Source organism: Rhinoderma darwinii, chromosome 12 (assembly GCF_050947455.1).
Source record: "Rhinoderma darwinii isolate aRhiDar2 chromosome 12, aRhiDar2.hap1, whole genome shotgun sequence".
Classification (NCBI taxonomy): Eukaryota; Metazoa; Chordata; class Amphibia; order Anura; family Rhinodermatidae; genus Rhinoderma; species Rhinoderma darwinii.
This window is the reverse complement of record NC_134698.1, coordinates 64670627-64698356: the sequence shown is the minus strand read 5'-3', so window position 1 is coordinate 64698356 and position 27730 is coordinate 64670627. Positions and strand designations below refer to the sequence as shown.

The 27730-nt window shown below is 43.6% G+C and overlaps 1 protein-coding gene across 7 annotated transcripts in view; it reads right to left on the bottom strand.

Moving 5' to 3' along the window:
• Positions 1-1439: 1439 nt before the first annotated feature.
• KIAA0586 (KIAA0586 ortholog) overlaps positions 1440-27730 on the bottom strand; it is a 117154-nt gene continuing 90863 nt past the window's right edge. For 5 of the 7 annotated variants that reach the window (XM_075843431.1, XM_075843432.1, XM_075843429.1 and 2 more), the window contains one exon: positions 1440-1829. In XM_075843431.1, coding sequence (XP_075699546.1) covers positions 1708-1829 — 122 coding nt within the window. In that variant the 3' untranslated portion in view covers positions 1440-1707. The remainder of the gene's footprint in view (positions 1830-27730) is intronic. The other 2 variants (XM_075843433.1, XM_075843430.1) reach the window with 1 other exon arrangement.

Here is a 27730-nt window from a genome sequence, read left to right as displayed (position 1 = left end):
TCTATGGGTGGGAAATTATTTCACACACAAAAATTTAGAAACTAAACACCCTATATACAATTCACACGAACACCACCCACTATATACATGCACACACTATATACTCTATACACACAGCACAAACTATATAGACTTACACTATAAAACACTATATATATATATATATATATATATATATATATATATATACACACACACACACACACACACACACACACTGCATAGACTTACATTATACCCACACTACAAAACCCTATACACACAGCACACTATATAGACTTACACTATACACACACACACTATATACTTACATTATACACAGAGCACACACTATACAGACTTACACTATATACACACACACACACACACTACTCACTATATAGACTTACACTAGGTTCACACACACACACACACACACACACACACACACACACACACACACACACACACACAGCCTCTTCCTCTGCGGTGCTTGTTCTCTGGCAGCCTCCAGGACCTTAATCATGTGACTGTGACGTCACCACAGGTCCTTCACCCCCTAGTTGCAGTCTTGCCGTTATCGAGCAGCTTCTGGAGGTGTAGACAGGAAGGACCGTGCACAGCAGCACAGAGGAGCAGACTGTCAGGGTATGTGCACACCGTGAGAGGCTTTTACGGCTGAAATGACAGACTGTTTTCAGGAGAAAACAGCTGCCTCGTTTCAGCCGTAAAAGCTCCTCCTCGTATCATGCGAGGCGTCTGAGACGCTCGTAAATCTTGAGCTGCTCTTCATTGAGTTCAATGAAGAACGGCTCAAATTACGTTGCAAAGAAGTGTCCTGCACTTCTTTGCCGAGGCAGTCAATTTACGCGTCATCGTTTGACAGCTGTCAAACGACGACGCGTAAATGACAGGTTGTCTGCACAGTACGTCGGCAAACCCATTCAAATGAATGGGCAGATGTTTGCCGACGTATTGTAGCCCTATTTTCAGGCGTAAATTGAGGCATAATACGCCTCGTTTACGCCTGAAAATAGGTCGTGTGAACCCAGCCTTAGGGAGACTAGCACCTCACATCACTGTTTGACAGTCTGCTCTCTACAGCTGATGTGCTTTGCTGCCGGCTACCTGTTAACTGGCCGCAATTGACTCCACCCGCACATGCCCCCCCCCCACCTGCATAGTTTTTTTTTAACTTATGTGCAATTGGCCCCCTGGGAGCCTTGGGACCCGGGCGGCTGCCCGAACCGCCCATATGAGGATACGCCACTGTGCTCTGGACTGTAAGGCTCGGACTACATGAAGTTGCGCACAAATTTCCCTTGTAATTCGACTTCAATTGTTCCCTATTGGGGAAATAAAAATCACGAACAACCTTTTTACGTAAATGCAATAATAAGGTAAAATTAATGCACGTTATTTTTCAAGAGCAACAAAAATGCATAGAGATAAAACCAACAGAGTGATAAATCCTAATGTTTAATGTTAATGTATAAATTACCACCAATATTACAAAATGATAAAATAGAAAAGCTCTTAGTATTTACACATCATATCACACTTGGCGTTTCTTAATTTCAAATAGCCACTGATGCGGATCTATACAAGCAGTCAGGAGGCGCCGCCATTTTTCTTGGAACGGCTGGTTTGAGCCGTGGCACATTCAGCTAGGATACATAGTTAATTTAGTTCTCTTCTGGCTTGGTCTTGCCTAGTCATTCTTGTTTTTTAGAAAGTATCAGCACCAGAAGAATCTGACCCCACAGAGGTATATTTAATATCCTCGTCATCTTCCATCATAGATGGGATGGTCACAGACATCTTTTTTGGAGGCTCCGCTGGTTTTCCTGCTAGGAAAGAAAAGTAACAGGGTATTATGAAAAAAATATGTATTGGGTAAAAGGGGCACTGCAGAAACCCCATTTTATGCTTTTATAGTGCAGGAAATTCTATATATTATACATCTGAATAAACACATTCTCTAATGGACCATCTGACATATCTATTTTCAATATAGATGATCCTTACTCTGTACCGATAAAGAACAACTACTTAGGATGGGTGTTTCTGGTTTGGCTGATAAACAGAGTCCTGTTTCAAGGCTCTATAAGGGGTCAGACAATGACTTACAGGAAAGGGGTTGTCTGGGCACGGGGCAGTTTTTCATACTGGTGACCTATCCACAGGATAGGTTATCAGTATATGATCGGTGGGAGTCAGACACCTGGATCCTGCACCGATCAGCTGCTCTGGCTGTCTGCAGGCACCAGATGTTATGCAGTGGTCAGTGTCGGAAGTAGATGGCTATGGTCACAGTATAGCGGCCGTGCTGCATTACTGCAACTGCTCCTATTCAAGTGGATAGATAATCGGTATGAAAAAAAAAACCCGTGCCAGGACAACCCCTTTAAGCCAAGTATTTGATTGACCACTTTCTTCTAAACCACAAACTGGTCCTGCAGCTCTTTGGCTGAGCTGAAGGGTTTTTGGTCAGTGACCGTGTATATATTTTCTCCTGAGTGTTCCTTTGAAGAGGACCTATCGCCTCTCCTGACATGTCTGATTTAGTAAATGCTTGTATTTACCATGAAACAACAATTCTGGAGAATCTTATTACTCCTTAAAATGTATGACCAAATTAGCAATTGGGTGTTAAAATTCCCCTTATCAAGAGGGGCGTGTCCCTACACAATCTCACTCTGTCAGTCTTTGTAGGGACACGCCCCCAACTCGTTACACCCAGTTATCAATTTATTCACAAATTTCTGGGATGAATAATAGTGGAACTGCCCAAGGTATAGTTCTAAAAATAGAAACTCTGGAATTGTTATTTCATAGGGAATACAATTATTTACTAAAACATACAGTTTGGGAGAGGTGACCGCACAGAACTCCTCAAGGACTTAAAGAGGACCTGTGTGTAGTGCAGGGTATGAGGGGGCGGTGCATGACACAGGGACTTAGAGAACACTAAAGAGAGAATCCCTGTGTCATGCTCCGCCCCCTTAGGCTCTGGACTATTGATAAATCACCCCCAGTGTGTTATGTAAACGAGTGCAGGAAAAGTAGAGCAGTTGCCCATAGCAACCATTCAGAATTTAGCCTTTATATGTCAGAGACTCTTTGCAAAAAATATATAGTTGGTCACTGGCTGGGAACTTTTTTTTTTTTTCAAGGTTTTATTGGTTATTAGAGCAAAGAGAACAAAACTTGAGCACCTCTAGGCCCCTGGTGTAAATTGTTAAAAACAACAATGGAATAAACAAATCGAATCTGAAGGCTTGAAGCACAATTTAAAGGGGTTGAATCAATAAGACCACCATTTTTATATGTCCTATTAGAGAATATGGACACAATATTGGGGTATCCCCCGCTAGGGACCCTCTTCTGTAAGTCACAGCTGAGAGCTGTTAAAGGAGTTCTCCGGGCATTTTATATTGATGGCCTATCCTTAGGATAAAATGACCAGAGAACCCCTTTAAGATAAAGTGTCTCCCCCTTCTGGCAGACTTGGCCCATCCATGTATTATACGGTCACTCATTTATTTGAATGAATGCCATGTAATTCCCCAGTAGTGGCCGCTGCAAGGAAAATGTATGGCATGACCCGCAGGGATCTGCCGATGACTGGGCTAACCTCTATTAAGCGGTTACTCCCTTGATGCCTAATGGCTGGTATTACAGCCCATGCAGAGGTTGCTGCACAGCGTTTTCATACTCCTGAAGGACAATGTTGTCTAGTTTATATAGCATTACATCTAGTAGTCTGGTAAATGAGTGATGCCCATTGTGCGAGCTGTAAAAGCAGCCATATTGGTTGTCACCCAATATTACAATGAAAAGAAAGGTTCTTATTTTAACTGTTTTTACCCAAAACCTTATAAATCTTCTTAACGACAGATTTATGAGATGTTTGCAGTCCTGGGATGGAGGAGGTTATCTATTGAGTGGTGTCCTTCGTAGTTGTTTGTTACACTAATGTTACACAAGGGATATACTAGAAAGCAATAAAGATAAAGCTTGAGGTGTGTCAATAATCCCACCAGCTATGAGGTCTGATCAGGAAACCAAAGCAAATGATTGACAGAAGTTTTGGAGAACAGGTTACTGGAAGGTGAGAGCTGATAAGATAAGGAATAATAGGACGGGGGCTATTAGTTATTAAATCTAAGTACCACGTGTAGATATGATAATCTCCCACATTAAAATGCATCAAACTAATGACAAAATCCCCTATTGTAAAATTTGTCAGCCTTTACAATGGATTAATAATCCTACATGTCAGGCGTCTTATCTGGATTCACACAAACTAGTTGCAGATCGATGCTACTAAAGGCCCTTTTACACCGGCAATAATCAGGCAAACGCTCGTTCATAGAATAGTTTAAAAAAATATATATATATTATTGTTGTCGGCAGAACATCTTGGTGTGTAAACAGGGAGACTCGCTGCCGACATGATAATAAAGTAAGGGGAACAGTGATCGGAGTAATGAGCGCTCGTCCCCATACTAGAAAGGAGCAAACTAGTGCCGATCAACGAGCGGTCCATATCGGTGCTCGTTTACACGGCCCAGGACGGCACCTTCTTGATGGAATCTCAGAAGATAGACAAAAGGCCCTTTTACACGGGCCAATTATCGGGTAAACGATAGTTCATAGAACGCTCGTTGCCGATAATTGGCAGCGATCAGCGAGCAAACGCTCGTTCATCTGCTGATTGTATCGCTTTAAAAAAGTAAACTATTATGGTTGTCAGCAGCACATCTCTCTGTGTAAACAGCGCTGCCGACATGATGATAATGTATGGGGACGAGAGATCGGAGTAACGACCGCTCGTCCCCATCCATAGCTCCGTGTGACAGGAGCAAACGAGCGCCGTTCAACGAGCTGTCTCGTTAATCAGCGCTTGTTTACACGGCCCACGACGGGTCATGTAATATCACCTTAAAGGTGGTTTTACACCGACAGATATCACTTGTGTTTACCACTTTTGAAACTAGCGTCGACCGACAATACAGCTCGTTGTTCCCTGTAGGCTCAAGGCACACAATGCGTATTACATGTGGTTTTGCCGCATGTATTTGCGTGCGGCAAATCCGCAGCGTAAATACCGTACTAGTAAAGTAAATGAGATTTCTGGAAAGGACATGTACACATTGAGTTTTCTTCTGCAGGTAAATGGACCTGCGGTGCGTACTTTAAAATCCACAGCACGTCAATTTATCTTGCGTTTCCGCTAGCGAATTGTATCAGTCTACAGAGCAGCTGTATCTAGTACTAAATCCTGCTCCCGTCAGGTCAGCGGCACAGGCTGGTTCAGTGAAAGCGGGTTCTGCGTGTCTGTTACCTAACTGATTCAGGTAATAGAGAATGATACAGCTGTAGCTGTACAGAGCAGCTGTATTAAAAATTTGTTTTACTTTTTGAGATAAAGACTAATTATAAAGTTACACCAAACACACTGACGGGCCGGTTTATTTCAAAAAATTTTTTTTTAAAAAGCCCTACAAACAAAAGGCTTACATAGCTTGTAGGGTACGAACACACATAGCGTGTTCAGGGCGGATACGCTGCATCAAACGCCCTGAACACCGCAGGGAATGCCGTCCGAAAAATCGATCCCCATTGTGGTGCGTTTTTCCAGCGGAATATCTGCTGCGTACAGCAGCGCCGGGAAAAAAAGAAGTTCATACTTACCCCTTCCCTCTACTCTGGCGCAGTCCGGCTTCCTGGGATGACATTGCAGGCCATGTGACTGTTGCAGCCTGTGACTGGCTGCAGCGGTCACATGGGATGAAACGTCATCCCAGGAGGCCAGACTGGAGAAGCAGGGAACTCTGGGTAACTATAACTTTTTTTATTTTTATTACTTGCGATTTTTGCAGCGGAATCGCTGTGATTCCGCCGCAAATGTCGCAACGCACACCACTTTGTGCGGGCTTAAACACCCCACTGAATTTAATAGGGAAAACCCGCAACAGAAGAGCAGCGATTCCGCAGCATTAATTGACATGCTGTGGTTGAGGAAACTGCACCGCAGGTCAATTTATGGGTCGTTTTTTTTCGCCGGCTTTTTGCTGCTGTGTGGGGACAAGATTTGTTGAAATATCACCCACACCGCTGCTACTGTAATACGCTGCATATTTTTTTTTTCAATGAATCCGTTGCGAAAAATCCACAGTGCTTACGCTGTGTGTGTGTTCGTACCCTTAAAGGGATTAGGCCAGATTCACACGAACAAGTTTTTCACGTCCGAGTTGCACCCTTGAAAACGCAAGAAAATAGGACAAGTTCTATTTTTTCAACGGACCCTTTACACGGTCCGTTGAAACAACAGCTGTGTGACTGGCCCTGTTGAAATACATGCGTCCATGTGACGTCCGTTGTTTTAACGACCGTCCCTCGGACGTATACTACGGTTGTCTGAATTCGGCCTTGATAGGTTCATACAATGCTTACCTTTAAAATTTGGTGCCATTACGTTGCTGTGGTCACCGATGTCTTTTGTCACTTGTAGTCATTGCTTTATGATGACAAGACCGCAGCAGCCAGTCTTGGTGACGTGTAAACCATAGTGATTGGCTGCTGTGGTCACGTGATATTATTGTGCAGCAATAACAACCGCTTAGTGGAAGGGTAAACGACACACTGATTATTCCTAATTTTTGAATGTGATCATTCATATATGGAAATTATTTATATTTTTTGTGATATTGTTCAGCTGCGATGGGGCTCTGAGGCTGTAAGAGCGGCTTAGATGCAGAAAGTGTCCTTTTTGTGAGGGAGGCGTTGCTGTTATCCAGCGCTACGATGTGGGTTGTTTTTAAAGCGTAGCTAAACTTTCGCAAAAAAAAAAAAACCCAAACTGCTATTATGTCCCTCTATGTGAATACATTACTCCTAGCAATTTTTTTCACTTCAAAGTACCTTTTTTCCCAGCTTTTTCTTCTTGTGAAACCATCCACAACTATTTTCTCACACTTCCGGATTCTGGCCGGTTGCTGGGGGCATGTCTTACCGTGTGTGATGTTTGCCAGTACTGTATGCAATATTCTATCTGCCCATAGTTCCCATCATGCACCTAAGCAGCCAGCCAATCGGGAAAACCAAAGGTCCTTTTGCAGCACAGTTGTCTTTTGCATCTGACATTCTTCCGTAGCAGAAGTGCAGGTCTAGCGCGGGAGCCGCCGCTAGACCTGCGCTTCAGCTTCAGAAGCGCCACTCACACATACCAGAGACCGGACAGTAGCAGAGCTGTCATTCTCTTCCCATGCGCACTGCTATTGCCGGTTACAGTACAGTGCACAGGGGGAAGAGGGGACAGGGATGGGGTGCCAGACCTGCGCTTCTGCTACTGAAGCGCCTCTCACACACTATAGTCCGGACAGTAGCAGAGCTCATCACAGTCTCTTCCATGTGCTCTGTTGCTGCAGGTTACACAGCAATTCTGGTGGCTTTAATTTTTTACAGCATTCACCGTGTGGACAAATACTGATAAATTCTAATAGATCAGACTTTTAGGGACGCGTCGATGGATTGCTTGCATAATATACCGCAATACTGATGTATTGCAGTATATCGGGATACTGACACACTCTTAGGAAGGGCTTCATATGAGTACAAAGACGGCAGACTTGGGGGCCTTCATCAGGCTGCCATGCCAAGCAACAGCACCCCACGTTCGCTATTGGCCACGGCATTTAACAGGTTAAACAAGCGGGATCCCACTCGTTACCCTGACGTGTCGGCTCTAACACACAGCCGATATGCTCGTTCTATGGAGCGGGCTCAGCCCGTGAGCCCGGTCAATACTCCCCCACCAGACAGTGGATGTCAGGAAGGGGGTTAATACAGACGATGTGCTCTATAACCATGCTCTCTCTCTTGATAAGTAGGAGCCAATCTCTGACTATGCTACAGGCCCCTATGTATGGTAGTAATGCCCCTGTTGTCGCATGTAAAAAGTTGCCCTCTAACTTTATACTATTGTTTTATATAACTACTGCTTTCGAGTATGTAAAGCAAATGTGTGTAAATTCAGCATAGCAGCACTAGTAGTTTTATGCTGTACATGACTTGTATGCCTAAATGTGCGATGAAATGTATGACTGGTGGCGTTTTGGAAGACATGATGCAGATGTAAAAAGAGAATTAAACACTATACTTAAGATCTGATACACTGCAAACTAATAAAAGAAGTTTAAAGAGGATCGGTCACCATATTCCCCAATACAAATTGCATACATTATTAAAATTATCTCTTAGACCTGATGAATCTGGTGTACTTACTTTGAAAATCCATGCCAGAATGGCTGTTTAATTCTCTCTCAAAGTTCTTCTGCCGGATATTGAAATGAGCATTTTATGAGACCAAGTATATGCATGATGTAATCTCAAACTCCCCCCCCCCCCCACCTAGAGCTGACAAGCGCCGATCAAAGTCCGTCCTGCCTCACACCATGCTGAAATCCGGCACATGCTCCATACAAGCTGCGGTTTTCAGTCTTTGAACAGCAGTTTTAGTGTAGAATTAAAGCTTCTAACGCCATCTGCTGCTTTCTTATCCTGCAAAGCAAGCCAGGGAGACTGCAGCTCTTCGTGAGTATGCGTGAGATTTCAGAATGGTGCGGGGCAGTAGGGACATAGATAGGTGGGAAAAGATTGAGATTACGTCCTGCATATACTTGGTTTCATAAAATGCTAATTATGTTATCAGGCAGGAAAAGCTTGAGAGACTATTATACAGCTATTGTCACATGGATTTTTGAAGTAAGTACACCAGATTCATCAGGCTTAAGATATTTATTTAATAATGTTTGTATTGTAAAATCTAGTGACAGATCCTCTTTAAAGTGGGCTGGTTACCAATAACTACATTCTTAACAAAATGACAATTCTGGAGCATCGTTTCATTGAATTTTGCATTGTGCCATTTCCCTGTTGATCCTCCTGGAAATGTATGAATAAATTGACAGTTAGGCGTTGCCGTTTTCCTGGTCAATGGAGCATCTCTCTATACAGTCTGACACGATCTAATCAGTGTAGGGACATACTTACTATTGATCAAGGGAATGGCAATACCCAGTTGCACCACCCATATTTCAAGGAGGACTAACTGAGGAACCACACAATGACGAGAAAAAAATGTGCCACAACTGTTAGGCTTCGTTCACATCTGCGTTAGCGCTCCGTTAAGACATTCCGTTGGAGCTTTCCATCAGAACGGAGACCTGACTGACCCAAATGGAAACCATAGGTTTCCGTTTCCATCACCATTGATTTCAATGGTGACTGATCCGGTGCCAATGGCTTCAGTTTGTCTCCGTTGTGCAAGGGTTCTGACGTTTTGACGGAATCAATAGCGTAGTAGACTAGCCCCGATGTTTGTGTTAGACAGGGCTTCATTCTGATGGAAAGCTCTGTCGGAACGGAGACCTGACGCAGATGTGAACATAGCCTATCAAGTATTTACTAGAACGGTTATGTCGGGAGAGATGACAGCTCTGTTTTAACTCATTTAGCTGCTGCTACAGGTAAAAGGTTTCGGATGATCTCCCTTGCAGTATAGAGGGCGAGGTATATATGCCCAATGTGCTTTGTGTCCCAGTTACACAGTTCTCTTTATACCGAGCACGCAGCCACTTGGGTTTAGAGGTGATAATGACACTTTGCAGAGTATTATATCCTTATGTGTCTGGCTAGCATCACAAGAAATGGCTCCAGTGCCAGATACAGTCTGCTGGCTGCTCCTCACCCACTGCATTGTTAGAAAAAATGAAGGGGGGGGGGGGGGGGCAAGCACGGCTCTCCCTCTTGTGCTCAAGCCATGTACGGATTCATTTGATTCTGCCAAGTAACATGAGAGGATTTAAAGCTGTGGACTATTTCCTGCATTGTGTTTATAATTACAGCTGGTACGCCGTGCAGAGGGCCTAATAAATAAAAAAAGAGAAAAATCATCGTTTTGTGGTTGCTTTAAAAGCTTTGTTTTCTTGCGAAAGGAAAAGTGTTTTTTCGACATGAAGGAACAAACGTAGCGTTGACCGCAAGAAAATCTTCATCTCCATATAAGGAAGAAACAAGACATAATGGTGTATTTTAGTAGATGGTAGACCATGTCCTGATCACACCTCATGTATATAGAATTTCATAACCTGGCTGCTATCCTCCTGGCTCACTTTTGTGAGATAATGTTGTACATGGATCCTATGAGTTATGTGCAGTAATGGAGATGAATGGCTGCACGGCCCTCCATTACAGAGCTACAGCGTAGCTGCTGTAGACCCCATTGACAAAGAAAAATTCAAGATAACCACAAGGAGATCACTGTAAATTGTTCCGATCATCACCTGGGTAGTTCAGAGCAGTACAGCAAGCCCTGCAGCGCTCTGAACTTAATGCGATGAGCAGAGGAGTGATCCACAAACTTAACGCGGTTCTCTGTTTTGGACAATCCCTAAAAAGGGTCCCTTGACAATAAGATGATCACAAAGTGCAGGACACTGATTAGTCACTGATTGGTCAGCGTCATACACTCCTTGTCCATTAAGAAACAAATTAGCATAAATCTAAAATTGCTCATAACTTGCTCAAAAATTATCGTTTTTCAAAATAAAAACCACTGCTGTTATCTACAGCGTGTTTACTTGTTTTACTAGCTGGGCGTTGTGAATAGAAGTGGATGATGCTGACGAATATTTAATATTGGTCAGTCCATCAGTGGACACTGGCTGACACCCACCAGACTCAACCTCACCCCGCAGGTTCTCCTGTGGCGCATACATCTATATCGTATAAATATAGTTATTGTAAAATAATCACAGGACGGATAGGACCTCCCCTAGGGGCTCATTTCCGATTAAATGCTGCAGACAAAGGCTTTTGGTATTACTTTCAATTAGAATAATTTCCACAAAACTGAAAAATATTACATTACCCGACATAAAATATAGAGAAGCTCTTATCTGACTAGAACTGCATACTATTATATGCCGGCAGATGTCTTTATATATAATTCAACTGCCCCATCCATTATAATATACCTGCAGACCTGAAGGTGCCAACCTGAAAGCTCCTCCAAATCTTTCCATACAATTTGTTGACATTTTCAGCCCCCCCGTGTCATTTCTTTATTTCTATCCGGTAAGAGTTGGGTATTCGCTCCCACTGAAGGTACAAAGATTAAATTGCTGGAAATAGTTATTGGCGTCACAGAGAACACTTAACATTACAATTACTGTAATTTCCGCAGATCTTTCTGTAGTTATATTCTGGAAGTAAGAGACGAGCGTGTAATGGGCCAGGCAGGTGGTTGGCACACCACAGGGGGAAAGCAAATGGTAGCGGAACAGTTTTGTTGCGCTGCAGGTGATAACATTCACTAAAACTCACTTTCTATAGTCTGTAGTAGTTCAGAAACTCTCTTAATAACAAAGTCTAACTCTACAGAGCGGGAGTTTTTATAGTGGTATGTATGTGTGTGTGTGTGTGTGTGTGTGTGTGTGTGTGTGTGTATATATATATATATTATATATATACACACACACACACACACACACACATCACCAGTTAAAGGTGCGCATCTGTAGGAAATGCCTAAATATTCAACTTGACTATGTAGAAAAAATGTACATGACAGATAGACCATTGATCCCAATGAGAACTGTGTAACGCTTCATTTCTCCTGTGGTGGTGCAGCAGGGGAATTGAACAATTTACATTTTATCGTGAGGGAACAGTCTAAAATTAAAAACCATTTTACGGTGGACAGACAACTATTTTCTTCCCTTTATTCCACTCTCTGTACATGCATTATTTTAACTTGGAGGAGATCCTGGAAAGATTTCCTAGGCCTGTTGCTTTACGAATAATTGCAGCCACATCACAACTCCAAATGTGAACCTGTCCTTACTCTTACTTACTAGGGGTTCCCGTTGTGTAGATTTGCTGGGTTCACACTAAGTGCCCTTTAAACTCCCTGCACCTTATTAGGACCACCAATACCATATGGGAAGATGCTAAGACATGAGAACATGTACCCTGTAGAGTATTTTGTAAGCTAAAGGCGGCCATACACCTTTAATAACTGACCGTTATTGCTCCCGAGTCCCCCATAAACATGCATGCTCCTCTCGGCTGAGCGTGCATGTTTATGGTCATGTGAGAAAGAAATAAGCCTCATCTCCTGTGAGAACAAAGGATCGGGCGTGTTGAAACGAGACATGCCGATCTTTTTTTCCCCCCGACGGTTGCAATTGGAAAAGTCGGGTAGCCCCCCCATACACATTAGATCGGCAGGTTTGTCAGCTCTGTCTAATGCAGGGGTGCACCACTTTCTTGGGTCCGAGGGCTACATTGCCATACTGTACCGCTCCCAAGGGCCGCAATAAATCTTAGGAGGTATCTTCACCTGGAACACTCGTGGCATATCAACAGTATGTACGAGAAATGTCTGACAGGATGGGTTTTCGCTATTTGGACTCCCACCTATCCTGGAAATACAGAAACAACCGAGTGTTTCACCTACAATGGAGAGAGCAGTATGCATATGCAGCCACCTCTCCACCTGCTTTCTGGAGTATCGACCAGGGGATATGCAATAGAGAATACTCTATGAAAGATCACTCTGGGCAACACTGATGCACTGTTATAACTAGTGCAGGGCCTGGGACGGTGCTTGACAAAGAGATTCAAAGAACACCATAGTGTTAATACAACCCAACACTGCCCCAATAACAACACCAGGCACACAGTGATGTCTAGTAATGGCAACCACACACTGCCCCCCCCCCCCCATTCAAAACAATGGTGTTGCTTAGGCTTCGTTCACATCTGCGTCAGGGTCCGGTGCTGACGTTCCGTCGGAGCTTCCCGTCAGAACGGGACCCTGACAAACCATAGGTTTCCGTTTGCATCACCATTGATTTAAATGGTAACGGATCTGGTGCAAATGGTTTCAATTTGTCTCAATTGTGCAAGGGTTCCGTCGTTTTAACGGAATCAATACCATAGTAGACTACGCTATTGATTTAGTCAAAACGATGGAACCCTTGCACAACCTTGCACTAAACATTGAAATCAATGGTGATGCAAACGGAAACCTATGGTTTCAGTCAGGGTCCTGTTCTGACGGGAAGCTCAGACGGAACGTCAGAACAGGACCCGGACGCAGATGTGAACGAAGCCTCCTCTTCTCTCTGACGTGGAAGACACAACATAGGGCGCTCACTTGTATCTTCTTAGACCTGCACGGATATCTATGATCAGTACAGGGAAGGGAGAATAGAGCGGTCATCTAATGACTGCAATCTGTTCTCTGCGTCAAAAGACAGCAGCATTCTTCTGACAGCCGTGTCCCGATCATTGCCCTGGGTAAACAGGGCTACGATCAGTCAGTAAACAAGCAAATACTAGTCATTGGCTGATCGTATTGTTTATGCAGTAAGAAATATTATCATGATCGGCCGCACATCTCCCTGTGTAAACAGATGTGCAGCCAACGTGATGGAAATGATGGGGTTGAGCGATTGTAGCAACAATCGCTCGTCCCCATATATAACCAATAATCGCTCTTTGTGAAAGGAGCAAATGAGCACCAATCAACAAGCTGCCTTGTTGATAGTCACTCGTTTTAATGGCCCATATCGGGCCCTTTAATGCGTAAGTGACCGCCAATACGCATTTCATGGTGGCCACTAACAGGCTTTATTCTGATGCATACACCATTTCACGGCGCTGCATCAGAATAAAACAGCACTATGCGGAGCAACAAAAGCTCCTTGCTCTCAGCTACCGAAGGCGGATGGTGGATTGTAATCTGCCCATTTAACCCCATAGATGGATGTGGCACTCAATAGGAAGCGCCGCATCTAAGTGGTTTTATAGGGAGGGGGCTCCCTCTCTTACCCACAATGCGACCGCGGCGTGCCGATGGCTTCTATGGCAGCTGGGGGCCTAACAAAGGCCCCAGGTCCGACTTTAGTGAATACCTGTTAGGCCATGCCAGACACATGGCCTAACAGATGCCTGTCAGTTTTACACGGACAGGCATAATACACTGCAATACAGAAGTATTGCAGTGTGTTTTAAAAGCAATCAAACGTAGTAAAGTCCCCTAGTGGGACTAAAAAACTTTTTTTTTTTAATAAAGTTTATACATAATATAAATAAATAAAAATCCCAAGTAAAAAATAAATAAATAAATACCCACTTTCCCCTTACTAAATGCTTTATTATGAAAAAAATGAAATAAAAATTGCACATATTTGGTATGGCCGCGTCCGTAATGACCCCAGCTTTAAAACAATTACGTTATTTGACCCGCACGTTGAATGCCATAAAAAAACGAATTGGGGGTTTCTGTTCATAGTGCCTTCAATAACATTTGATAAAAACTGATCAAAAAGTCGTATGTGCTCCAAAATGGTACCAATAAAAACTACAAGTCGTTTTATGGGGGGAAAAAATTTAAGCCACGGTTACACTTTAACTGTAAATAAAGTGCGACTGCGACAGTCGACTGCGCTATGGATTCCGTAAAAAACGATGGAACCCTGCTACAACGGTGACAAACGGAAACCATTAGCAACGTTGCCGTCGCCATTGATATCAATGGTGATACAAACGGAAGCTTAGGTTTTAGTTTACCTTTCGGTTGCGGGGTTAACCAGACGGAAACCACCGATGGAACCCCTCCGCGTAAAGGAACGGTTATGTGAACAGGCCCTTATACTGAAATGTACCAATAATCTAGACTTTTTAGACTCTATAATCTCCCTCTGTGATATTGATTGATCTTTGGTCCCTAGCTGTGAGATTAATCACAACAGGTCAGGAATCGGCGGCCTCACTCGTGCTGTTATTTGCTCACACTACTTTTTGGGTGACTTACGAGTTACAGATTTATACTGCGTACAGTTCAGACAAAGTGAAGACCTTCCTGTCAAAATAACGGCTGATTCAATTAGATACGCAAACAGCCCCAGATCCTGTCCTCGCTGACTGGCACCCTCACTTGGTCTGGGTAAACAATGGGATGTTGTTGTGTCCAATCACTCAACATACAGAATCAATAAACAGATTTGTATTCTTTTTTTTGGTGTAGGTCTATGTGAAGAATTTAAAGTCTGCAACATACGCAAAGTCTTTCATATCCGTACAATTCATTGTTTCGTGACCAAAATCATTCCAATATTTTTCTTTCAAACTTCCATCCTATATATGTAATGCTGTGTACAGAAAATGACAGTAAGTGATCAGAAGATTGTTAATGATAACTAACATATATGGCACAAACATTTCATTTAGTACAATCAATACAAAATGAACCACGTCATTGCGATGCGTATTTGGATCTAGCTAGGAGGGGTGCGGACAAGGCTTCTGTCCCGGGATACATACTATTTGGCAGCAGACTGACTTTACATGGTGGAGGAGAGCGGAGCCACCACCAAGCAGCAGGGGTAGTGTGGACGCAGGGCAGGCTGATGACTTAGATACTGAACTACACATACATGTATGCACGTTGGCATACGGGGCGCTGCATGTATTATTTTGTGGTGGAGGGGTACCAAACGGAATTTCTGCCTCAGATAAAAGAAACCCTACTTTCGTTCCTATTGGGGATAAAAACAAATGGTGTATGACACATTTAATATAGTCTTGAATTGGAGATGGAGAGGTCCAGAATAAGAAAAAAGGATTATTAAAATCGATTGGAAGATGAGGCATGACACTTTTTTTTCTCTCTGAGAGGCCAGAAGGTGCCTGGGAAAAAAAGACACCTCTGCCTCTCATTGAAATCAATGGGGGCGATTTGAGGCGTTGATTGTGTTTTGGCGCCGATTTTGGGGAGGAAACCATGTGACTGTGTGAACTGACCCTAAATGATTATATGCGTGCGTGCTCTACAATAATTTTGTTCATTGGTTTCTTTGCTACAATCCTGCACTGATAAAAAAGTACTAGATCATTTATCAACTTTTTAGGCACCGTGCACACGCAACAGATTTGTTGCGGGATTTATGTCCGGATTTGCGGGCAGAAAATCTGCAGTGGTAGACTGGCAAGTCAATGACTTTTTTTTTTGTTGTTGAAAACATCCACTCACTGCGTAACATTTTTTGCAGCTCGCTCATTCTATTACCGCTGTTCACCATTCAATGTAGAAGGGGTAAAATCCACACTTCACAAGCAAAAAAATCTGCTGATCCTATAGTTTTAAAAAAGTTAAATATTATCGTTGTTGGCAGCACATCTCCCTGTGTAAACAGGGAGACACGCTGCCGACATGATAATGTATGGGGACGAGGAATCGGCCGGTGTAAGGGTATGTGCACACGATAACTGCAATTACGTCTGAAATTACGGAGCGGTTTTCAGGAGAAAACCGCTCCTGCATTTCAGACGTAATTGCATGTACTCGCGTTTTGCGGGGCGTCTTTTACGGACGTAATTTGGAGCTGTTCTTCATTCGAGTCAATGAAAAAAGGCTCCAATTACGTCCCAAGAAGTGTCCTGCACGTCTTTTGACGAGGCTGTAATTTTATGCGCCGTCTTTTGACAGCGACGCGTAAAATGACAGCTCGTCGGCACAGTACATTGTAAAGCCCATTGAAAGTAATGGGCAGATGTTTGCCGACGTATTGGAGCCGTTTTATCAGATGTAATTCGAGGCTTAAAACGCCTCCATTACATCTGAAAATAGGTCGTGTGAACCCAGCCCTATAGGGCCTTTTGGCACTGCAACGTGCCCTACAGTTGTGTGAGCAGCACATTTTCAGGCCCGGTTTTCAGCCTCTGAATTGTTGAAGTATCACTGTAATCAGTGTTAAGAAAATAAGATAAAACTAGTACGTAATAGTCCATAAACTGATGGATTCAAAATACAGGAGGACAAGACAAGGGAGACACTAATGGAAAAGAGGGATACAGGGCAATATAGAAATGAGCATGTACTTACATTGGAGAAGTAGTAACATAGTTAGGCCTCATGCACACGACCGTGCTCGTAATTACGACTCGTAATCACGGGCACGGCCGGCCACGGGCAGCCGGCCGCTTTTCCGAGCCGTGCTGCCATTATAAAGTATAGCAGCACGGCCCGTAAAATAGAAAAATAGAACATGTTCTATTTTTTTAACGGCACGGGCACCTTCCCGTGAGAAAACGGGAAGGTACCCGTGGGCTAACAGAAGTCTATGAGCCCGTTATTGCGGGTCGTAATTACGACCCGCAATAACGGGTGTTTTTACGGTCGTGTGCATGAGGCCTAAGGCTGGATTAACAATCCTGTGCTCGTTGCAAATTTTGGTGCAGATTTTTTTAAACAGAGCCAGAAGTGGATACAGGAGGAAGAAAAGTAAATTTTTCCTTTTATATTTCCTACTCTTTTTGAAACCGCTTTGGCTCAGAAATCTGCAATATACGCGATGTACAAATCTAGCCAAAATGTCACCATTCCCTGCTACACTGCTCCTTACTGCTGTATAATCTCATCCATACATGCGTCTTTTTTTTTAAATAAAATATACATATATCTTAGGCTATGTTCACACGGAGTATTTTGGGGGAGGAATATCTGCCTCAAAATTCCGTTTGGAACTTTGAGGCAGATATTCCTCTCCCTGCACGCCGATTTTCGTGGCGATTATCGCGCCGTTTTTTGCCCGCGGCCATTGAGCGCCGCGGGCATAAAACAGCGAGAAATACCCTTTCTCCTGCCTCCCATTGAAGTCAATGGGAGGTCAGAGGCGGAAGCGCCAGAAGATAGGGCATGTCGCTTCTTTTTCCCGCGAGGCAGTTTTACTGCTCGCGGGAAAAAGACACCGACGCCTCCCATTGAAATCAATGGGAAGCGTTCTCGGGCCGTTTTTGCGACGCGTTTTCCGCGTCAAAAAACTCGGCAAAATACCCCGTGTGAACATAGCCTTAGAGAGAGAAGAGGAAAATCCTCCTCTCCCATCTATGTGCAGAAGACATGAAGGCTCCACTTACTAGCTCAGGGAAAACTGAGAATTAAAGATAGAGAATGCAGAGGGGAAAACTGCTAAATAATACCATATTTAAGTCATAAAATGGCAAGAAATAGTGTTATTACTCATGTACACATATGGCAGCTTATTTTGAAAAGTCCCCTGCAAAGTTTCCAGGACTATAATATACACAGTTGAGTCACATTATTATGACCATCAGTTAATAACCAGAGTAACCGCCGGGTGCAGCACGGACAGCAGCTAGACGGGCTGGGAGTGACTCAATAAGGTGCTGGTCGGTTGTCTCAGGTATCGGGAGCCATGCTGACTGCAGTGCATCCCACATTTGCTGGAGGGCGCATGGGGAAGGATCCATAGAGCGAACAAAATGATCGGGGTGGTCCAACAGATGCTCAATTGGGTTAAAGTCTAGCGAATTAAGGGGCCATTAAATGAATTGGAAGTCTTGATCGTGCTCTTCCATCCACTGTCGGATATTTCTAGCCTTGTGATATGTCACATTGTCTTGCTGGAAGATTCCATCTGCCCCAGGGAAGACAAACCGCATGTATGGGCAGATGTGATCTGCAACGATGGATTCATAACCAAATCGGTTCAGAGCGCCTTCCACATGGATGAGTGGGCCCAGAGAATGCCTTGAAAAAATTCCCTAGACCATAACGCTGCCACCACCAGCTTGTGTTCTTCCAGCAACGGTTGCAGGGTGTTTGTTATCTGATGTTTCTCTCCGTTCGGTGAAGCAGAAAACGTGAATTATCGGAGACGATAATCCTTTGCCCATCATCGGTGGTCCGACTCCGATACTGCCGTGCAATTGAAGTTTTTTTTTTTCCGATGCACCTTTGTTAGCATAGGAGCGGTGACCATCCGTCTCCTTGGGAGCCGAATACGAAGTAGGATTTGCTGAACATTTTTAGGCACACGTCTGTTAGCCCCCTGGTTGATTTTCACGGTGAGCTGCTCCGCTGTAGCCTGTCGTTCGGCCCTCGCGCACATTTGTAGCCGACGTTCACCTCAAATCAAAAGGCACGTGGTGGTGCTCTGCAGTTTCCACTTCAGTTATTCCCAATGGTGCCATTTGTCCACCCATGATAAAATTTCACCACAGCAGCACACGAACAGGTCATAAACTGTGCGGTTTGAGAAATACTGCCACCCTTGGCCCGAAAGCCAATAATCAACCCTTTTTGCAACTCCCTTTTTGATAAAACGCCCCTCTTACCTATGGCAACAACGAGTGATATGTGTTCAGACAGCCTATCGCACACCTTATATACCCACCAAGCCAACCCACGACACATCACTTCCTTCATGGGCTATGCGCTGCTGACGTCGAATGTAGGAGGTGGTCATAATAATGTGACTCAATTGTATAGAAGGCCTGTCCTTATTCCGGTTGCGTATGTGAATGGAGCAATAACGCCCATGCTTGACCGCTGCTCCATTTAAATGGGGGAAACGGGACCCCTGTTCAAGCAATTGCTTGGGGTTCAAGCAGTCAGAACCCCATAATTTTACCAGTTATCACATATCCACTAGATAGGTGAAAACTCTTTACAACGGAATACTCCTTTTAAGATAGACAAAAATAACATATCGATGGGGATTCTACTCGTGGCTGTGCCTGGTATTGCACACAGTACCAGGCACAGCCACTATCAAATGTATAGCGCTAAACCTGATAAGCAATGAAAGGCCCCTTCAGTCAGCTAGTCTGTGCGGCTGGCAGAAGTTGGACCATCAGCAATCTGATATAAATGGCCTATCTTAAGAATTTCTTTATTTGTCTACATCGAACTTTAAGGCTCTGTGCATGCTAAACATGTCCATAGGGCTCCATTAGCTCGACTGAGGCCAAAAGAGTGTCCTTTTGGCCTCTGTAGAGCTGGTATAAGTCAGAATATAAAATATTATTTTTTAGGATGGAATAGCGTAGTAGACTGCGCTTTTCATCCCGAGGGTCCTGCAAAGAAACGTATGCTGCGCGGTATATATATATTTTTTAACTTAGGAGTCTATAGGTGACGTATGCCACTGTGTGGTATCTGTCACAGGCCTACAATATGGGCTTTTCAATAGCCTTTCATGACTTATTTGTTAAACGGATACCATTTTAGCCTATGGACGACATGCGTTGAACCTATGCCTAACAATGGCATCTGTCACCCATAGCCTATAACGGCATCCATTTAAAGTATGCATCATAACCAGGGTCAAAATACTTCATAATGTGTTGCATTAAACTCTATGGTGATGGATGCCACTGTTAAATGTAGGCTATGATGGATGCCTTAATGTATAAGTCGGGAGCTTTACCTAGCGCAGGGGTCAGCAACCTTCGGCATTCCAGATGTTGTGAAACTACAACTTCCAGGATGCCCCGACAGTCAAAGACTTTATTATTCCAGCAAAAGGCAGACAGGGAATGCTGGGAATTGTAGTTTCACACCAGCTGGGTGGCTGAAGGTTCCTGACCCCTGTCTTAGCCTACGTTTAACGTATACGCTATGACAGATGCCTGAACGTATACAACAGGAGCTTTTCCCAGCTAATGCGTTAAACGTAGGCCAAAAACGTAGTGTGCAGAGCGCCTGGGCTTGACATGGATATTAGCGGAGGCAATCTAATGTTTGTTGACACTGGCAGAGCATGCTGACCATTTGTTCTCAGGGACTTTGGAGGATTGAACAAGTTGTTTTCCCTCAATACAAGTGCCACCAGAGATATTCGGAAACAACTCACTCCTCCATATAAATCCAGTGAATGTGCATGATATTGGGGTATCAGGGGTGATAACTGAAGGCTCAACAGCTTTGGGACAGAAGTTATTTTATCTATGACCAGCTTTAGACTTTCATGCCAGAATTCCCGATCACTTTCATCTTCAAAGATGACCACACAGACAGCCAAAGTCTGGAAAATATAGTCAGAAGATGACCATGATAGCATCTTCAAAGTGTCCTGTAACAAATCCCTTAATATCAAGAGGATGGGATCATTAAAGAGAACTTGGGTCACTTTGGGGACACATGTTATGGACTACTGCCCTATATTGCTGCAATGCTTTCATAGTGTGGTCAGTGTAGGACATGTAGACACGGACATGTTTTTTTAGCAGGTGATTTATAACCTTACACTGTGTGATCGTAAGCCTTGCAATATACAGAATGTGTGAGGTCACCATTATTTTTACATCATGACTTCCTCAATTACTTAGGGCTTTAGCAAACAAGTCCAAGAAAGTACAAAGAACCCTGGTACTCCTGTGAAAAGTGATGTGAAGAGACACGATAATAGTTGCTCCTAACACCAGTGTAATGGCAAGTTGTATAGGGTATGGTGATTTACACAAAAACTGTGCCATAATAGGGTGTTGAGTACTTACCAACACATAACATAAGCTGGGAAAGTCTAAGACGGTCCACAATCATGTGAATATAGAGACTGGCAGACTACAAGTAACCCTTTAGGGTGTTTACAGCAGAAAAAAAAAACCTTCTACGCAGCACTAAAACATTTGTCTGGTCAGCAAAGCCCAAACAACTAAACATCACAGAGAAAATGTGGACATTCACTTTTACCATCATGTCGTCCTTTGGTTTGTTTGCTAGTTAATTCCTTAATATATCTTTATAGCGGGCTAAGCTCCGTTTTTCTGAAACAGAGCTCCAATTTCCCTTGCAAACACAAACCGTTTAATGTCAAAATTCTGCCACCACTAGGGGGAGCTTTACGGTATACTGCTTTATTATTAAGTTCACTGTATAAAGAGTATGCAGGAAGCTCCCTCTAGTGGTGCCAGGTTTTTTTTATTTACGGCTTTGTTCACCAGAACGTTATTGCCCGTTTGTCTTAGCTTTTTTTATTTTTTTAACTGCAAGAATAACTCATTCTGCAGTCCCATTCTTTCCACCAAAAATACCAGAACTCCAATAGATTCCATTATAAATAATTGGGTCCGTCAGGATGCCTGTATCAGATTGAAAGTGGATCCGAGATAGCTATTATGGCTACGTAATAAACAGAAGCCATGATACTAGTATTTGGCAGGGCATAATACAATGCCTGTTAGCGGTACTGGCATAATACACTGCAATACAGAAGCGATCAAAAAGTCATACATACCGAAAAATGCTGCCAATGAGAGTCCACTCATCCCACTGAAAACAAGCCCTCACACAGCTCAGTTTTACGCTTTTATTGTGCGAAAAGTAGTAAAAAATTTTTTTTTTTTAAAAAAACAACACTATAAATTTGGTAGCTCCTTGTCATTTATACTGCAATGGTAAATAGTGGAATTGCTGCTTTCCCCCCTCCCCCCAAAAAAGTTTCTCAGCTACATCTCAAAACATATGTAGCCCAAAATAGTGCCACTAAAGAATACAACTCATGCCACAAGAAACAAACGCTCACCAAAGAACAAAAAAGTTATAGCCGCACATTGAGGGGCAAAAATGTCTGTAGAGCCAACGAGTTTAAAGAGCACCTGTCCCCCCTTTGTGTTTGTCTACTTTTTGTACACACAAAAAACCTAAAAAGTAGAGGGGGGGGGGGGGCGCAAAAAAATGTGAACATCTGAATAGCGAATCATTGTTTCAATAAGGTTGAAAACTCAGCCAATTCCTCACATAACAGTCAGCGACACAGCGTATTACTGAACTGATTGGGGATTTTTAAGAAGCTTTTACATAGTAGAAACGGTAGATGCATTGCCCCCATTCTGATCTCATGAACCACAGCCGTGAAGACAGAGGTCAACATTTAAAACTCAGTTTACGCCAGGTTTTGGCTTTGACGGTGACCAACAAAAAAAACGCAACGTGCAACAAATTTCGCGCAAATCCGACTGTACTATCTCCTTTGCCAAGACTGGTGTAAGATACACGACGATTAGTAAATAAGGTCTAGTGACTCTAGGATTACCCAGGGTCCATGTCCAGCGCTGGCGGACCGCACTCTGCTGTTACAGGCCCATAGAGGTTCTGCAGACTGGAGACATTTTCGGAGAGAACGACTGAACATCACACTAGTAGATTGTTCTCCCCTCATAAAACACGATTTGATGCTTTTAGAAGAGAATTTGCTAATAATGCGTGGAGGCTGCCACCGACCGCTCTATGATGTCACTGTTTCAACAGCTGCTTCTAGGTTTCTTGAAAAAAGAATATCTAAGCCCTGTGGGGTTTCTGGCTCGTCAGTGCCAAGTGTTTGAAGTCGGGGTGCTGAAAGACTATTCATGCTGAATTCTCCTAAACCTAGCTGGTAATATGTTCTGCAGACTACATTATCTCGTAAATGCCGACCGGGTGTATGGAAAGTGTTGGGGTGATTCAATAGGCCTTGTCAACAGTAATATTCTCAGACTACAACATAGATTACTAGCTTCAAGGGCTGGGTTTGTATTGGGTAAAAACATTCAACTTTACATTAATGCCATGAAGGGAGATACATAATGCGAGATGATTATAGCTCTCAACAGCTATTGTAGATACAAATGGTTAATTGCCATGTGTCGAAATAACAACGGTAAGGCCTGGTCTACACCGTGTTCAGGAATTGTGTTCAATGGGACCGTATGAAACCGTCAGACAAAGATATGCCCCAGACGTACACCGCTGACCGCCTATCCAGCGGTGATCTACCATTAAAGAAAAACATATCTCGCGGTTTGCATTGAAAAGTGTACCTGACTACGCTTTTCAACACAGAGACAAAGGGTTAGGTGAGGTAACCGATTCCCTCACCTGAAATTTGTAAACTCACTCCAAAGGGCTAGTTCACGTGTGGCGTAAATTCGGTGCGGAAAATCCGCAGCATAATACAGTAGCGGAGGAGTGGATGAGATTTCAAGAAAGCTCATCCACACACTGCGTACGTGATATGCGGAGATTCCGCACTCAAAATGACCTGCGATGCGTTTTTTTAAGCCGCTGTATGTCAATTGTGGCTGCGGAATCGCCGTTATTTTGTTGCAGGTTTTCCCCATTGTATTCAATAGGAATCTAAAACCCACAACAAACAGTCAAGTGTTGTGACTATTGCGGCAGAATCACAGCAATTAAGCCGCAAAAGTCGCAACTTAGAGGTAAGTATAAGGTGTTTTTTGTTTTTCTGACGTTCTGAAGGCCGGGCCTCCTGAGATGACGTTTCATCCCATGTGACCACTGCAGCCAATCACAGGCTGTAGCGGCGGTCTGATGGGATGAAACGTCCTCCCAGGAGGCTGGCCTGGATGATGTCAGAGGGTCGGCCTCCTGGGATGACGTTTCATCCCATGTGACTGCCGCTGCAGCGGTTTCCTGGGATGAAACGCTGGGAAATAAACGCTGCATTTATGGTCCGTAAATACTGCACGGTCGGGCCTCGGACTGTCTTCTGCATTTGTGGACTGTAATCACAGTAATAAGTATAGGAGCACGGTCCGTAAATGCGAAAAATAGGATATGTCCTATTTTTTGTGGCTAATTTTTACGGCCAGGACACACAACCGTAAATATATGGGAAGGGTGTCTGGCCGATAGATGTCCTACGATGGCCGTAGTTTTTATCTGCAATTACAGATACACAATTGCAAGAAAAATAGTGGTGTGCATGGGGCCTTACAGTCTAATTTCCCCATCTCTCTCCACTGAGGAATGAAGTTGTAAAGAGCATCTTACTATATAAATAATGGATAATATTTCCAGGTATGAGGCCATCTTTGCTATGCTCAATAAATGAATTTAGAAACATTAATCCTCTAAAAAAAACACTTCTCCTTCCTTTGTGGGGATTTATAATGGTTTAATACAGTGGAGAGTTTTCTGTCTGGTGCATCCACGCCTCAATTGTGAATTTTTAACCTTTTAAAATATTTAATATATTACATTGCCTCAAAGGATTGCAGAAGATTCTGATTTCTTCAGCATTTTTTTTAGCTTCAAAGGAGTTTCAGGTCAGACAGAGGTGAAATTAAAGCACTACGCCCAAAGAAATTGGTAGAAGAAATTTCCGATCTCCCCTGCCTACAAGTAAAGGGCCATTAGTGTAATGATAGGGGTAGGGAAACGGACAAGTGAGCCCTAATCTACCCGCCACTCTGTCCCTGCCTACTTGCAACGACCCGCCCTAGGCGACTGGGTACAACTGGGCGGCGGTCCCTACGCTCAGTAAGTGCACGAGACAAACAGACAAGGGTACACAAAGCAAGGGAAATGGGGCAGTTGCCCACGGCAACACCGTGAGCAACAAGAGATATGAACGAGCCGAGTCAAACCAGGAGTGTACGAGGTACCAAGCGCAGAGCAGGAGAGTAGTCAGTAAGCCAGGGTCAGTATGGAGCAGGATCAAATAGTCAGGAGCTGTAGCTGGGCCAAGAAACCACACGAGAAGAATCACAAGCAAGGAGGAAAAGGAAAGGCAGGTATAAATAGACAGAGGGCGGGAGCTAGCTGAGTCTGGCCAGGCTGCGATAGGCTCTCCCACTCCTAAGCCTGCCAGCCTGAGTGGTGGAAGCTGGAGTCAGTCTCCGAGACATAGACTCAGGTGCCGACTGATTACCTATGGGCGTTAACCCCACTGTGCCTGGCAGATCCTTTACAATTAGATGGAAAATGCTAATTCTTAAAAATGAAACTCCAGGCAAATTTTCATGATCAGTAAAATGGAGCCACTAGAATCATTTAATATACCAGGGCTGTTAATTCTCTAAAGCCCCATGAACAAGACCATAGACTTCATCCGTAATTACGGACCCATTCCCGTATATTTAAGGGAAGATGTCCGTGCCGAAGAATGGCTCCACAAAAGATAGGACAAGTCCTATTTTTGCTTTTTACGGACCGTGCTCCCATACTTTATATGGGAGCACGGCCCACAAATGTGGGTAGCTGTCCGCGGCCAGCTGTGGCCGTAATCACGGGCACGGTCGTGTGCAGGGGGCCTTACTCTGGTCACTCTAATCCATAGTGCTCTGTATGCTATACATCCTTAACTCCACAAGAAATGACAAATGGCTTATGTTCCTGGATTGTACAGGAGAAGTTGGCAAAATTATGCCCCCTCCTCGGACACCACTTCCTGCTCTGCACCTATTGGTTGAATCTCAATCTCACAGACTTCCTGCTCTCAGACTCCCTGCTCATGATACGGGTATTTCTGATCCCAACACAGCGGGCAGCTGCTAAAATGGAAAAGAGCGCTCTCAGGCATCATAGAAGTTTTATAAATGTTCATGGCTAGAATACTCTTACAGCTAAAGGGGCGGTCTAAGACGTTTTCAGAAAAGAAAGGGCAGCCCCATAGAAAATGAATAGTGCGGTGGGCAAGAATGCAAAGTACCGCTCCATTCATATAGGATCGGTAGGGGTCCCAGCAGTCTGAGCCCCACTCATCACCTATCCTATGGATAGGGGCTAAATAACGAGAATGTGTAAACCCCTATAAATATAACTTGTCCATTACGTTCAATTCATATAAGAGGGTTCCTTAGGACGGACTAGTGCTTGTTGATCCATCCTATAGGAGACCCATGGACTTATTCTCCCCTCTCTAGTTTGCTAACCATGCAGCTTCTGTCAAGGGGGTAGACTTGCCTGTGGGGAAGGAGGTTTGAGGCCAAATTGAGCTCAACAAGCAGTTGCATGAGCTTAGGGTTCCCTCCTCTCATTCACCCCAATTATAGTAGCCAAGTTGTGGGTTTGAAGTGTTTTCTACTTTAATAAATTTGTAGAATATGGACCACAGTCAGATCGAGCTCACCCACACCCTACAAAGATATGTGTAAATGGGTTGCTTGTGAGACCTAGGACTTCAGATAGGACCACAAACTGGTGAACAAATAGGAATGTTGTTATTTCTGGTCAGAAAAAAATTGTTCAGACCACAACAAAATTAATTCGGATTTTGAATCTACATTTCATGAAATGGATTTTTATTTTTTTGCCTACTGGATGTTGAACTGTAGCCATAATGACAAGGGACCGAGAATAATTTCTAAGCAGGTCAGAATTAATTACTTCAACAGAAAAGACGGACTCAACGATAACCGCTCCTACCTCTCTGACAGAGGGATATCCTGAGCAGGGAAAGGCCCCTCTATGGAATTTATATGGCCTAGTAGAGCATTGGAGGGGACAACCCTTTATGTAACGTCACGCGTTCCAATCATTTAACCACACTTTCCACTGTATGCACCATAAACACACTATCTGGTAGAGAACAAACTATTCAATGTATAACACCACTATTAACTAGCCAGGTATACCTGATGTGAAATGGAAGGACTTGCAACCTACGCCGTCACATAACACACAGCTGGAGATCTTTCTCCAACATTCCTGCACCTGCACAATTTTCCGTCAATGTTTTTAAATCACAAAGCAATCAACGCGCCGCGGGCTAAAGTGTTATGATTTATCACCATTTACAAAGTGGGAAAAATATAGAGCTCTTACTATTTGGCAGAATCACATAGAACTGAAAGGAGGGAGAAAATGTAATGAAGAACACAGGTGTTGGACTAAATTACACCTTAAACCAGGCAAAATAATGAGACTCCCAGCAGTATAGATCCCGGTATCCGTGAAATGAGTCGAACTGCAATTTATCATTGAAAGTTTATTTTAATTCAAACAGCACTGACAAAAAAAGGGCTTCAAATTAAAGTCCAGATTCCGCATTGATTATACCCAGCATAGTGCCAGCCTTTGTGAGCTGCCCATTGTGATGGCATCTACAGCGGAGATATTTCTGGAACAATCACACTAATCGTATTA